At 41.8% G+C, this 15,339-nt stretch overlaps 1 protein-coding gene across 16 annotated transcripts in view; it reads right to left on the bottom strand.

Moving 5' to 3' along the window:
• UBR4 (ubiquitin protein ligase E3 component n-recognin 4) overlaps positions 1-15,339 on the bottom strand; it is a 136,211-nt gene that overhangs the window by 85,419 nt on the left and 35,453 nt on the right. For all 16 annotated transcript variants that reach the window (XM_024251135.3, XM_054540687.2, XM_054540698.2 and 13 more), the window contains exons 22-39: positions 14,828-14,956; positions 13,940-14,122; positions 13,675-13,800; positions 13,358-13,587; positions 11,283-11,404; positions 9,968-10,065; positions 8,558-8,715; positions 7,553-7,762; positions 6,195-6,296; positions 5,788-5,888; positions 5,338-5,536; positions 4,792-4,980; positions 4,303-4,366; positions 2,962-3,153; positions 2,369-2,439; positions 2,131-2,278; positions 1,459-1,689; positions 657-827 (exon numbers count right to left, since the gene is read on the bottom strand). In XM_024251135.3, coding sequence (XP_024106903.1) covers positions 657-827; positions 1,459-1,689; positions 2,131-2,278; positions 2,369-2,439; positions 2,962-3,153; positions 4,303-4,366; positions 4,792-4,980; positions 5,338-5,536; positions 5,788-5,888; positions 6,195-6,296; positions 7,553-7,762; positions 8,558-8,715; positions 9,968-10,065; positions 11,283-11,404; positions 13,358-13,587; positions 13,675-13,800; positions 13,940-14,122; positions 14,828-14,956 — 2,724 coding nt within the window. The remainder of the gene's footprint in view (positions 1-656; positions 828-1,458; positions 1,690-2,130; positions 2,279-2,368; positions 2,440-2,961; positions 3,154-4,302; positions 4,367-4,791; positions 4,981-5,337; positions 5,537-5,787; positions 5,889-6,194; positions 6,297-7,552; positions 7,763-8,557; positions 8,716-9,967; positions 10,066-11,282; positions 11,405-13,357; positions 13,588-13,674; positions 13,801-13,939; positions 14,123-14,827; positions 14,957-15,339) is intronic.

Genomic DNA, 15,339 nt, shown 5'->3' with positions numbered 1-15,339 from the left:
TAAAAATTCTCTAACTATTCTAATTGCCCCAAAATGGAGTTCCCCACCTCTTGGGGATTCACATATTTATATGAACTAAAAAGGAGATTTATTCTCTTCATTGGCCAAAATGACCCCTGGATTCCCCAGCCCCACTCCTTTTTTTTTTTTTTTTTTTTTTTTTTTGAGACAGAGTTTCACTCCGTCGCCCAGGCTGGAGTGCAGTGCTACGATCTCAGCTCACTGCAACCTCCTGGGCTCAAGTCATGCTCCCACATTAGCCTTCCGAGTAGCTGGGACTATAGTTGCTGCACCACCACGCCAAGCTAAATTTTTTGTGTGTTTTTTTGGGGTAGAGATGAGGTTTCACCATGTTGCCAAGGCTGGTCTTAAACTCCCAGGCTCAAGCAATCCACCTGCTTCGGGCATCCCAAAGTGCTGGGATTATAGGTGCACCCTTGGCCAATTCCCTTCTTTTGAAGCCACACCTCATATGCTGATTTTTACACTGTTCATGATATGTTCTGGGCATGTCATGATGTCTTAGATTCTAAGTTTTGGATGGCCAAGCATCAACTGCTCTAAGTATACTCCTCAGAGCATCTAGCACATTTTGGGATCTCAATAAATTTGTTGGTTCCCACAGCCACCAAACCTCATGGCCCCAAGACACTCACCATCAGCTGGTCTGTCATCTCCACTGCCTTCTCCACTGTGTGTAGCTCACTGAGGGCTTGCTGAGCACGGCTGCTGCTCCCGACGGCTGAAGCTTGCTGGAAGTTGGTCTGAATGGCATCCATAAGGAAATTAAGCATGTCTAACACGAGAGGAGCGAAGGAGAAATTGGCCTGAGAAAAACAGAAAAAATACACAAGTGAAAAAAAAAAGAAAAACAATGGATCATACTCGTAAAAATCATCTTGCCAGTAACTTCCTTCAGAATCCAGCTACTTCACTTCCAGTTGGATATTCTAGCCATCTTCTCATTCTCATAATCCTGGCATTGATTCCAATCAATATGCATTTGTGCTACTAACTCCAGAGCAATCTTTCTAAACCAGGGGTCCCACACAGAGATCCTAATGCGCAAAGGCATCCCTCATATGAAATGAGCTAACTTCTCTCCTATGTTTCTAGAATGGTTTGGGTTTTGTACCATCCTTGGGAAAATTGAGAATATATACACTCAAATCATTTTGTTTTCTGTGTTTCAGATAAGGAACCCTGGCCAAGAAAGGGTACTCTACAGTATGACACAACTAAAATTTATGCTTCCATCACCCCCCATAATACTCCTAATAGTGCTCAGTCATAAATCCTTCCCTCGTGATGACAATACATAGTATTTGCATTCACACTATGAAAATGGGTAAAGGAGACAATGAGTTGCAAGAGGAGCCGTGTGCGTTATTTACTCTCACACCAATTCAACAGGCCCTGAACTCTGTCTGCTTACTAGGGAGCATCAGTCAGCCCCACCTGGTTCTGTAATTCCTCCCGGCAGCCCTCTACTGTGCGGCAGAGGCTGCTCTTCTTGGGCTTCTCTTCGTCAGCAACCTTTCCATCACTGATGGTAACCTTGGCTTTGTCAGCTGGGGAGGAGGTGCTGGCATGACGCACTAGACTCTCTGAAATCCTGGGTTCACTCTGAAATGCTGACTCTTTCATGGTAGAGCTCATGCCACTGCTAGGAGTTCTCTTCACCAGAGCCTAGGGACAGAAAATGTCAGAGTCCCTAAGTTCTTGCCTCAAGCACAGAGGAAATACTGCCTGAGATCTCTGAGGAAAATCTGACCCAAAGAAGAAACTGGCTAAGCGTTTCAATGTTATCCAAAAGCCTAAATTCTGATCTTCATAGTATTCACCTAATATCTAACTTCTTTACCCACTCACAGTATCAAGCCTTATTATAACATCTGAAATTGTGGGGAGGTCTTAGGAAAAACGAACTACAAGATCTCTAAGGAATCTGCTGGTTCTGATATTCTAAATGAAGTGCTTAGGCTACAACTGTGCAGATCATCAGTGAGTGAGCTGGAACATATTCCTAGACTCAGGTATCCTGGAGGTGATGGGAATTGTCCAGTTTGGCTTCAGTAATCCCATGTCACTAACAAGCCACCCTTTATAGCTCAGGGAGGGTCCTCTCACCAAACAGCTGCCATCTTCCTTGGCTCCACAGTCACAGAAGAAGGATCCATACTTGGCATAGGAAATCTCATGATCCTTGTGGCACACCTTAGCACACACTGTGCAGACACCCACGCCATCCACCATTTTGCAGGTGTGACAGTGGTACCTACAAAGAACAAGAACCAGCAAATAAGCTCAGAAGTCCCAACAATCGGTGCCTAGCAAATCTTCACCTTAAAGGAAGAACTACTCTTACCAATGCTGGTTCATGAATTCTTTCTGTGTGATCGTAAAAGTGCAGAGTTTATTGCAAAGAGAATCTTCATCCTTCAAAAATAATAAGTCTTTTTAATTCGAAATATATCCCTGCATATAAACACCCACAAAAACACATGTGCCTCAATGCTCTATGTGGGGAGTGAATTGTTGACTCATAAATGACCAGTGGAAATCTACCACAACTGGAAATCGCTAGCTGGCTGAAAATCTGTTGTTACTTCAGGTGAGTGAGACCTTAGGGACTTGTGGTTAAGAAAAAACATCTTATGCTTTCTCTATAGGGGAGCTTCCACTACCCCCATGAAGAACTTATCCCTAAAATTCCATTTGGAATTAAAGACTGACAAAGCAGGACAAGGGACTCTGGGAAAAGCTTAAGAAAAAGTCCTTTCCACAAGAGATTAGATCCCCATGCCTTGCTCTGAAGGCCTAGAAAAATGGGGTCTGGCAGCAACAAGGACTAGGAAGTTTTGAAGCTCGCAGGAGGCTGGAAAAAAGAGCCAAAAGCTTGGTACCATGCCAGTTAGTCATTACCTTGAGAGGTTAACTTCAAGGTTACTTAGTACTTACTGAATCCTCAGCCTGGGAATCTTCCTCTTCCACCGCCAACTCCTCCACCCAGTCTGAGTCTACTTCAATGGCCCGCTCTTCCCCATCCACTGAGAGATGACTTGGGCCTTGACCATTACTCTGGCTCAGGGCATTCGTGACATCAGCCAAGTAAGACATGATATGGCATGTGCACTCCAAGATCATCACATGCTGTAAGAGAAGCCCCACAGCAACTTCAGATTCTCCATGTTTCATTATGTAAACCATGTTTTCTCAAGCTTTTTCAAATAAAGCTCAAGATCAGAGAAATGGTATGAAAGCAGAGAAGAAAAACAGTGTGTTTTTATTTATTAACCAGCTTTTACCACTCCGTCCCCACGTAGCTGGTCAGTAAATTGTACTGAAGTAACATGTATTCATTCATTCTTAGGCACAAAGACAGCGCTTTACAAAGTCTTGTAAGATGAAGTAGGATTGAAATTAGAAGAATAGAGTAAAAACAGATTAAAACCATTCAAGAAAAGACCAGATTAGAGTATGAAGAGACTCCCATTAGCATTTTCCCCCTAACATTAGCATTTTTTAACCATTAAGTGAAAGTCATTTTAATTATCAGGCTTTAAAGTAACGCAGGAGAGGAATAGCTTCAGAAATCAAGAGAAAAAAATTCTAGCAAATCATTGCAGATAGTTCATGCTTGCCTAGAAAACCCAATTAATTGGCATCAAAGACTCAGATTTCTAAGTTCCTTTGCTCTGCACTCTGACATGTCAGTGCTGAAAGGATAAAGATCAGCAAAAAAGGAGGGAGTAATGAATGGTACCATAGTGGTTCTCAGAGGCTAGTTATCTGTTCCTAGCCACCTATGCCAGTTCATGGGTTGGGCAGGAGGAGAAAATGCCTGAATGCAGGATTTCTGTCAGTTTCAAACCCCTTTTCTCACCAGAGTAACCAGAACCTTCAGGCAAATTAAACAAAGCTTAGCATCTGGACTAGAGCTGAGGAGGCTGTATTTGGCCTCTTATAACACTGACTTAGAGTGGCACAGTTCCAAAGCCTGAGCAGGGAGACAGTTTCCCATAACATTCCAATATCTTAGCATGGCAGGAACTCTATGTTTTAAGAAAGATTCTGTCTGCTTATTTACCAGTATATTTCCTTCCCATCACTTCTTGCCAGCCAAAAGATGCCCAAAGGCACACAGCAATTACATATTTCTAGATCTTTGAGATTATCAGCCTTATCCTTGGTAGGCTAGCCAGGCACAGAACTCAATAGGAACGAGAGACTTCCACCTGACCACAGAGGTGAGAATCACCTTTCCCTTCACCCCCCACTGTCATTCCTCACGTTTCTTACCTTTCCATGCATTACATTGGCATTCAGTTTTTCAACCACATTCTTCTGTGACAGGTATTTCTTGCTGTCCCAAAGAAAAAAAGAGGGGAAAGAGGAGACACAAAATCATCTAAGAAACCAAAGAAATGAGGCATCTTCATTAACTTTGAATCAATCTGAGGACACTGTGAAGCAGAAGCATTCTTGAAAACTCCGTGTACTATATAGTTATATAGCTTGCGGTGCTCTGGCCTTAAAATTATCATTAACACTTGGCATACTTTCCCCAAGAGTTATCTTGGGAACAATAAACAGGAAACTCTACTAAGAAAATGATGAAGATGAAGTCTAAAGTGAACAGAGCTATTTGCTACCCGCCCCCCAACCCCCAAACTCCAATAAAAGGGTAGAGATTCAAATTTCTTCTATACTCACTTTGAGCTATAAAGAAAGTAACCCACTTCTCCAAGATCAATGTTGTAACCTACAGATACAACTTCATCATCTTACCATCTGCTCAGCCAATCCACAGCAGCATTATGAAGCTGAAGGTGACCAGCACCTTGACCTGCACTGGCCAGAGTGGCCATCACAACCATAAGTTCAGGGAAGCCAGTCCCATCACCGTTGGCCAGCATCTCTGTTGCCATGGGAGTCAGGGTGCCCAGAAGAACAGCACACACGCCTTCCCCAACTTGGCTAGGAGAAAAGAAAGAGCAAGTTGGTGAATAATCAACAGGAATCTCCTTCTGTGTGTTATAAGAGAAGTTTTAAATTAAACATTAAATACATAACTATAATAACAATCCCAGCTTTGGACTTGGGCTAGTAGAGCATAAAACATTCATTCAGGTTGTAACTGACAGGCCAAGTCATTCCAAAAGTTTTTCTGTGGGAAAAAAATCAAGGAGCTACACTAGAATCCTTGAGTCTAGAGAGACGTAGATACGAAAATGTTGAAAATGCTAAGACTGGTGCCCGAAGGAAAGATAACTGCAAATATCAACGTATTTCTGGGGTTGCTAGGGAAACACGACAGCAATGTAGTTGTTCTACCTGTTTTCCCGAACAATGTATGTGGTCAGTAACTGCAGCAGCTGCCGATTCTCCTGAATTACATCCAGCTGATCAGAATCTTTTGGGGGTGATGTAGTCATGCGGGTGAGCCAGGCCTGCAGGCGCACAGGCTCCACACAGGCCAGCTGTGCCAGGGAGCCACAGAGATGCAACAGGCTTGGGTTAGGGCTCTTCTCAGCTAGGAGGAGAACAAGAGGCCAGGGTCAGTAAAGAAGGGCAAGAGGAAGGGAAAGAAGGGGCAAATTATTGAGCCAGGAAAAGGGGAAATGGCTTCAAAGCCAGTTTTCAACTTCCTTCCAAACTTTCTCTGAGGGATTCTCTCCAGTTGTTAGCATTTTCATGCTATAGTTAAACTCAGGCAGAAGATATGCACAGTATTAGCCGGACATCAAAGTTCCCATAAGAAGATTACTAAAAACTGTCACTCACTCAGCTGGAAGAGTTTGGTGAAGAATTTCAAAACTCGGTTACAGAATTTAGCAGAGAGGTTCTCATTGGCTGTTGCCATCATGATCTGTACAAGTTCTCCACTGGGAGGCAAGAGGGGAGAAAAATGGAAAGAATCACATTAAAGCCCCACACAAAAAGCATCCTTTCTTCACAATCTCATCTCCTCTGGGGAAAATGGCCACTTATGAGTCAATAACACAAGGTGTTCATGAAATTAACCCCCTCACCAACAACCCCAAGGAGTCAGCAATTAACTCCCCAAAGTGCAGACACCTAACCAGGCCTTAAATATTGCTGATAATAAGTACCTAAATCAACATATATAGCTCCTTGCTTTCAAGAGGCATTCAAAAAATATTCACTGAATAAAGCAAAACACGGCTCACCTGTCAGAGAAAAACTCCTCCATAGCTTTACGAGCCTGGCTACTTTCCAGCTGCTTTTCCAAGTACTGGAGACATTCCTCCAGGATGGATTCATCCAGTCCACTGAGGATCAAACGGAAAACTTAACCACCAGTATTAAGACCTGTTTCAATGTCCTCCTCATGGTGATTTATTAAAATCTAAAGTTTGTCTGTTTGACCTTGAGGGCAATGTCCAATTTTGTTTTGGCAAAGCTTAACATAAAGCCTGGCACAAAGTAGGTGTTCAATACATGTTTACTGAATTAATAGCAGCCCCTCAACTTTATTTTTCTATCCTCTTCATTAGGAAGATGAACAGGAAAGGCATCTAAAGCTCGGTCCTAATCCAGATCTGCCAGTGATTTAGGGAAAAAGACACTTTGGACAAATCATTTCTATATAGCTAAAAGTGTCTGAAATTATTTATCTGTTGAAAAGAAAAAGAAAAGAGGAGACAGGGAATAAAAGGAATCCTTGATGAAAACCTGGACTACTCAACAACAAAGAGACAGGAAATTCCAACACGTGGCACCTTCATTTGTACAATTCTCAGTGGGGTAAAAGTGAAACAGAACTGTTCTTTACAGCTCATCTACAGCAATGTGGCCTAAACTACCAAGGTCCAGCTATGCTGTGGGACCGCCCATTCCACACTCATTTCAGCAGCACAGTCAAGAAAATTTTAGAAATCAGTTTCAGTGAGCTCCTCTGTACATCTCATCAGAGCTAGTGCAGCACTTGATAGTCATTAAAAACAATTTTAAGTCTCCAAATCTAAACATCTAAGTCTTCCATTTTCTTAATGTCTATTCCTAAGAATTAATCACAAAAAATGACTCCAAAAAACTCTTCACACATTTCCACATTAATGCAGAATGCACACAAGTACAGAATTTTCTGTTGAAAAACACAAATAACAATAAGCTGGCCATGTGTGGTGGCTCACGCCTGTAATCCCAGCATTTTGGGAGGCCAAGATGGGAGGATCACTTGAGCTCAGGAGTTGAAGACCAGCCTACACAATACAGCAAACTCCATCTCTACCAAAAAAAAAAAAAAAAAAAAAAAAACCCAGCTGGGCATGGTGGCATGCACTTGTAGTCCCAGCTACACAGGAGACTAAGGTAGGAGGATTGCTTGAGCCCCGGAGGCAGAGGTTGCAGTGACCCCACTGCACTCCAGCCTGGGCGACAGAGCAAGACCATGTCTCAGAATAAAAAAAAAACCACACACACAAAAACAATAAGCTATTAATGACCTAAAGGCAGCAGTGTTGGTACATTTCACTGATAGCAGCAGTAGGTCACAGGAAACCTGACTGTTCTCCATCAGGCTCACCTGTTAGGATCTGCATGATTGGCCAGAATGTTGTAACAACCAGTGATCAGCTTCTCATAAACACGAGCCAAGAACTCATCAGACTCAGCAGGGCCCAAGATGCGTTCCAGGGAGTTGCTACTGATCTCGGCAACACTCTCAGTGCTTGATTCCAAAAGAAGAGGTAGCAGGGTCCGAATTACCTGTGGTGGGTTCATCTCATCTGACCAACTTCAGCAAAGAAAATGAAATCGAGTTAGTGAATACACTCTTCCAAAAAGCTGCAAAGCAAGGACGGGGTAATTCAATTACTTGCAAGGGGAGAGGAGAAGGGGAATTGCACAAGGGTCTTTATTCCAGTCTTTTTCCCATGATAGCTATTTTATACACAGGTATCATCATACAATTTCATATTCTTCTTTTTCATTATTATATCAGAAACAAAAATCATTTTCATTTGAAAAATCCATTTATTAAAACGTCAAATTAATGAGCTGCATTTTATAATATTCAACAAAGAAAATTAACTGAAACCAAAGCAAGTATTCCATCCCAGACAAGCCTTCTAGAAGAACTGCCAGGAAACTGGATCACTTTTAGGGCAATACGATATAAGACTTTACCTGTTACCTATGTATAAGAAGACAATAGTCCCTCCATTGGCCTGACCTAGTCCCTACAATGGTGAGAATTTATCCCACTATGATTCTGGAGAAACATTATCAAATAATCTGTCACTATCACTTTAAAATTTAAACCCAAGACATCTCCAAATTGCAATATATCTTAAAGCCAGCAAGCCTTTTCTGAAAAATACTACAGAGAGGAGGAAGTACTCTATTGTCTTTCAGAACTAAGTTAAAAAATCATTCTAGGTAAGCGCTTATACTTTAAAGCAACAGGTTCTTTTTGCTAAAGAAGTATACAAGAAAGCATTACTACATAGTTATAAAACTCTCACTGTCCCTCTTTAACCACAATAGAATACAGACATAGAGTCCTTGGGGCTATGTAGTAGGTACTTACACAATAAGATCTCCAGTCAACCTGACCAGTGAGAGGAGGGTGTGCTTCAGGGAAGCAGCCAGGGGCAGACTTTGGCTACAGAGAGTCCCCAGGTGTGCAGCCTGCACTGCACTAATATAACTCTCTGAAGGGATGGTGTCATTGGCAAAGGCATTGCGCTGAAAGGAAGCAAAGCAGATGTAAATGGATAGACCATCTACCCTGGAAAATTCTCACATGGAAAAAAAAACTGACATAAACTAAGACCCCACTGACGTTTGTAAACAATAGCCTCTACTCAGTATACACTGTTATTCATGCTGGGAAGGGAAGTGGGGTACAGAAAAGGAAGCAGTTAAATTTTAATTAGTACAAAGTTAACAGTTACATGCAACGAATATCCAATACCACTTTCAAATGATTAGAGTATAATATAATGCACTATATTTAAAGTAAAACGATTGTTTGTCTATAATGACTGAGAAGGAACTGGATTTTGCAATGCATCTGGTCTCTATTAAAGTTCTGGGTGGTGTAAACAGAGGTCACGATCATAAAGCAGGGATAACAAGACTATAATATTTAGCTTTTGAAAAGAACTTCAGTAAGCGAATAATCTGTTAATAGAGGTAGTGTGCGCAGAGGATATACAAAGAGCAAGTAAACTGACAGAAGACTCAGTAGTATCGGCTGGGCGCGGTGGCTCACGCCTGTAATCTAAGCACTTTGGGAGGCCAAGACGGGCGGATCACGAGGTCAGGAGATCGAGACCATGCTAGCTAACACAGTGAAACCCCGTCTCTACTAAAAATACAAAAAAATTAGCCGGGCGTGGTGGTGGGCGCCTGTAGTCCCAGCTACTCGGGAGGCTGAGGCAGGAGAATAGTGTGAACCTGGGAGGCGGAGCTTGCAGTGAGCCGAGATTGCGACACTGCACTCCATCCTGGGCGACAGAGCGAGACTCCGTCTCACAAAAAAAAAAAAAAAAGAAGACTCAGTAGTATCTAAAAGCCTAGAGAAGCTAAAAGCGACCCTGTAAAACTGTTACGAAAGGAGCAGTTTCCTGACATATAACCTACAAAGGAAACAGAGTTAACATGTATTGGGAATTCCTGTGCCAGGTAATATGCTAGGCACTTAACATTCAATACACTGAATCGTCACAGCCCAACATTCAATTGGTGAAGAAACTGAGGCTCAAATAAATAAAATGGTTTGTCTTCTGATAACACAAACTTCTAAGCAAAAAGCCATATGAGAACCAACTAGGTGATTAAATGCATTGATTAATGATTCAGCCATAGCCGATATTACCGCAATATATGAAGATATCTTGGTAGCTAGTTTAAGCCTAATTCCTTTAGGCTTACGAACAAAAGACAGAATGGCTAGCACTCAATATTTCTACCCGTGGAACAGATAGGGACTCACCCAGGATCCAATATTGGGAAATTCATTGGTATTGATGTTGTTCCAGGACTCACACACAGCCTGCACTGACGATGGCAAATTCTGAACCAGTGTCGGACCTGGAGGCAACAGAAAGGACAAGGAATCATCACAAGAAAGAAGGAATGACACAGAACATTTTAAAAGCCAAGCCCAAATGCAGAAAGAAACAGTACAGCCCAGGCTGTCAAAATAATTAGTAAGATAGCTTAGATGGATATTTCAATAGCAGTACTATGTCCAAGAACCAGTTAATTGCTTAATAGCTAACACTCTGAATTGTAAGGTTTTCATTTCCCATCATGTTCACTTTCTAATCTTGCAAGTAAAGAAGACAAGTGAAAATAAGATGCGAAGTGAGGGTGAGTCATTGCAAGTCAGACTGAAATCACCATTAAACAAACATCTGCTCCCCTTCTATAAACAGGTATCACTTTTCTCTTGATCTCTTTTCTCTTTAAGACAAATCTTAAGGGCAGGGATCATAACACACATTAAGAACAGCATTCAATGAAGCGACTGTCTGAATGTTAAATGAATATTTAAAGCTTGAAATTAAGGAAAATACAAACAATTGTAAATTTTAAAGGGTAACTACTGTACTTATCTCCAATCAAGCCCTTTGATTTTCCACCCTAAATTTCTACCAGATCATTCCTAACCCAGCAAAGAGATTTTTCCAGGCACAAAGTACTAGCTTGCTAATCTTCCTATCCCCTATAAATGAAAAGAACACCAGCCTGGCAACATAGAAAGACCTCATCTCTACAAAAAAATTTAAAAATTATACGGGTATGGTATTATGTGCCTGGGATCCCAGCTACTTGGGAGGCTGCGGCAGGGGGACTGCTTGAACACAGGAGGTGAAGGCTGCAGTGAGCTGCAATAGCGCCACTGTACTCCAGCCTGGGTGACAGAGCAAGACCCTGCCGAGAGAAGAGAGAACAGAGCGGGGAGAGGAGGGGAGGGGAGCAAAGATCTGTGCTAAAGACAAAATAGCCTTATGCTTTGGAACCAACAGATCCTGGTTTGGATCCCAGCTCTATCTCTTGCAAGATGCAGGATTGTGGACAAATAACTTCTCTAGGCCTAATTTCTAATGAGTAAAAAGGGGATCAAAGTAACACTTCATAGGGTTATTGTGAAGATCAGAACAGATAAACCTACCTAAATGCTTGATACACAAAAAGGGTCCAATAAATAGTAAACACCAGTAGGCACCAAGGGAGAGAAGCAGTAGTACTAGCAGTAGTAGCTGTTGTAATAATATTACTCAAAAGCACATTTGTTCTCTTACCCAGAGTATTTGCCTTGCACCTACTAGAGCCAATAGCCAAAACAGCAGCAAAGCCTTGCAGTTTCTCCTTGGAAGGTTTCTCAGTTGTTCCCTCTTCATTAAAGTTTTGCAGCAAATAGGCTCTGGGGAAAAAATAGGGGGAAAGTGAAGCCATAGGAATCTAATCCCACCAGTTAGGAAAAACTGGCCCCAGACTGGCTGAAAATCCTATATCTCAGTTTCCTATCTATTGAATGTAGTTGATAGTGCCTGCCCCTTCCTGGTCTCTAAGAATTCCAACGGGTAATCATTTCCCAAAGAATGTCCCCTCCCCTGAAATGCTCCCAAAACATGACTGCCCGACAAATAAGCCTGAGAAACAGTGAATACTATATCTATCCTCCTTCCCCACCTCAGAAGATTGACAATGTATACAGTAAAGGCTCTGAATACTATATTTTTTAAAACAGAACAGAACAAAAAAGCTGTTTATCCAACATTTTGCAAACTTACTTGACCAGGAACGTTAACAACTCAGTGTGGAAAGCACTGGCCTATTAGGCCAGATTAGAGTCTGTAAATTCCTAGAGGGCAATGACTTGGTCTGCTTTGGCTCCTGCCATAACCCTAGCACCTAGAAAAGTACCTGGCACGTAGCAGCCATACATATTTGTTCAAAAAATTTGCCTCAAACAACAGTCCTCTATCTTCTGCAAGGCAGTCACACTAAGAGACAAGGTTAGTTAAGTCTGACAAAGACCTAGGTCCCTTTAAAGCAGCATAAAGCCCACAGAGCTGGGCACAGTGGCTCACACCTGTAATCCCAGCACTTCAGGAGGCTGAGGCAGGTGGATCACCTGAGGTCGGGAGTTCAATACCAGCCTGGCCAACATGGAGAAACCCCATTTCTACTGAAAATACAAAAATTAGCCAGGCATGGTGGTATGCACCTGTCATCCCTGCTACTCGGGAAACTGAGGAGAATCACTTGAACCCAGGAGGTGGAGGTTACAGTGAGCCAAGATCACACCACTGCACTCCGGCCTGGGCAACAGAGTGAGATTCCAGCTCAAAACAAAAAAGCCCCATAGAACAGGAGTGAACACTGAGATCCTACAGGGACCAGATAAAGTAAATAAGCTTAAGACAGCACGGTGAAAACTGCTGTAAAGGGAACTAATTCTCAGCTCCAGTCTGTTACTGTTGTTTGGGAAGTCAGGCCCAGTTTTGCCAGTTCTTCCAATTTAAGAAAAGCCAGAAATCTAAACTTGTGAATAATCTCACAATTTTATATACTGAAATTAACTTTAAAATATTTAAACATCATACAGACCAAAGTCTACAGGGCGTGCAATTTGCAGTGTTTGTTATAGAAAGAGTTGAATTTCAAATAATTTCTAACTCATTTAGAGATTTTTTTTTTTTTTCTCCAACTACATATCATGACATGCAAAGAGCATTTAAGGGCCAGGCACAGTGGCTCATGCCTGTAATCCCAGCACTTTGGGAGGCTGAGGTGGGTAGATCACCTGAAGTGAGGAATTCAAGACCAGCCTGGCCAACATGGCAAAACCCCGTCTCTACTAAAAATACAAAAATTAGCCAGGCGTGGTGGTGCATGCCTGTAATCCCAGCTACTCAGGAGGCTGAGGCAGGAGAATCACTTGAACCCGGGAGGTGGAGGTTGCAGTGAGCCAAGATCGCACCATTGCACTCCAGCCTGGGCAACAGAGCGAGATGCCATCTCAGAAAAAAAACTTTTTTAATAATAATAAATAAAGAGCATTTAAGGAGCTTTAACTCAGTTAATAACAGAAATGACAGTGTTTAGAAAAATTACCTTTCTCTGTATCCTACAAGTAAAATTGTACAAAATATTTAAAGAATTATAGACATTAAACTTCCTCCTGACTCCTCCTGCACTATTTGAAAATTTCCTCATCAAGCACCCCTTCATACTAGAGAAGAAAGCATTATACCATGGGGGAAAAAAACCCTAAGCTGAAGAAAGGGAAAAATGTCAAATTCTGAGTCAATGGGGGATGTGCACAGAGTGAAGAGTGCATGTGCATCTCTGGGCAGGCATTTCACCACACCTGGTGAACGATGCATAGGTGTCAATGAGTTGTAGCGTGGCTGGAAGTAGGTTCTTGGTAATCTCAGACGACTTATGAGGATCAGTCTCAGCAGCCATCTTAGAAAAATGCTCATCCAAAGAGACCTGGACCTTTGAGATGGCAGCATCAAGGGTGTAGATGGACTGCAGACTGGGAATTTCATGCAGCTGCAAGATGGTGGTACAGTCGATACTACAGAAGGATGAGATCTTTAAAAATATGCAAAATATAATTAGTTGTGGCAATGGGCTATGGTAGAAACCAAGTTCTATCATTTAGGTTCCAATACTACATACCTGTCGAGCGAAGTATTCCTCTACTATTTCAACATCATATTTCACTGAGCTACACTTAGTGGTGGATGCCAGTTCTAGAAGTGAGCTAGCATGCTCAGCCTTCATTCCCTGTTTGATAAGGTGATCCTATTTGGACAGCAAGAAAAAGTGTTTAGGAGATCACTATAGGCAGAGTCCAAAGCTTTCATTATCTTCAAATTTAAAAGCTCCAGTAAGCACAAAGCACTTTGGCTTTGAATAGTCTTAGCAGCAAGCTCTGTGTTACCTTTATCCAGTTGACATAGGAGCTGATCCGGAGCCGAGAAGACCATCGCAGAGTGTGCAAGATGTCACATTCGCTCATCTCAGGTGAGTTCATGGATAGCTGGTTAATGTAAGTCTTTGATGGTGGTAAAATTCCTAGGATCCTCCACAGTATCAAGAAGTAATATTGAAGGGCACAGGCCTCCTGGAGAAAGGAAAAGGAGCATAGAGGTAGCACTTAGTATTGCCTCAAGATCTCCCTCACAGTACGAACTACTCCAAATACAACTTTTAAAGCAGAACTGTGTAGAGTCCTGATTTTAAATTGAGATTTAAAATCAATGGCCCCCAAGTCCATTCTCCAGATCTTTCTAGAGAGTGCACCTAGCAGAAAATGGCAGAACACACATACAAATAATTTGTTCCATATTCTGCACATTTCACAGAACAAAAAGGCTATTCCAAGACAACTTTGGCTCCCCAATAATTTACCAATTAACCAAAAGAGGGCAGAACATTCTGCTTAGCAGACCTGCAATCAGCTGCCCGTTTTTGTGGCCTGGAATTGCTTCTAGAATATAGAGACACATTAACAGAGCCACAGAAAAATCTCAAGTGTGAGGCTTTCAATATCACACATCAACCAGTATTCACAGGAGATATAGCACTTGGCGGGGACCACTAACTCTTAAATTACAGTTCTTTCAATGATAACCAAAAAAATGCAACAGCTGATTAAATTATCTTTAAGGTGAACATAGCTACCCAAACTACCTAGAAATACTCAAGTATCAGTCAGTTTTGCAAATCAATATTCAATAAACTGATCACATTTCAGAAGGAAATTGCTGATAGAAATGATCAATGATCAAACACAACCCAAAGACTTCTCAGGGTTCCATGGTCTTACCAAGGCTGTTACATTCTTGTTTTCCTTTCTCCTAACTGTATCAAGCTGGGACCCAGCTGCAAGCAGGGCTGTCAGTGCAGCATAAAGCTCATCATACTTGACAAGCTTGGAGAAAAGGACGTCACATGCCTGATATCAAGAAAGACAGACAATCATTTCCTTATTTTTAAAGTATTTTTTCCTACTGCCTATGCACTATCACTTATCCTCATGATTGACAAAATATCCCATCAAATCATACTCATTAATTTCTCCTTGGAGCAGATTCCCATTCTGGGACATTACTCACACTGTTTGCAAGCTATTGTGAGCACACAACTGCTGGCTTTAGAATAAGAAAGTAAGACAATTATTTTTGTCCATTAAAATACTTGCATGTGAAAAATGCTAACAAAGATTGTCTTCAAAAATCAAGTGTCAGAGGTGCCAATCCAGAAACGATGAACCCCACAAAGTGCACCCAACAAATAAATATCCAAGTAACATTTTCCTATTAGAATAAGCTCAAATCG

Source organism: Pongo abelii, chromosome 1 (genome assembly GCF_028885655.2).
Source record: "Pongo abelii isolate AG06213 chromosome 1, NHGRI_mPonAbe1-v2.0_pri, whole genome shotgun sequence".
NCBI lineage: Eukaryota > Metazoa > Chordata > Mammalia > Primates > Hominidae > Pongo > Pongo abelii.
Note: the sequence above shows the minus strand (reverse complement) of the source record. Positions and strands in the feature narration are given on the sequence as shown.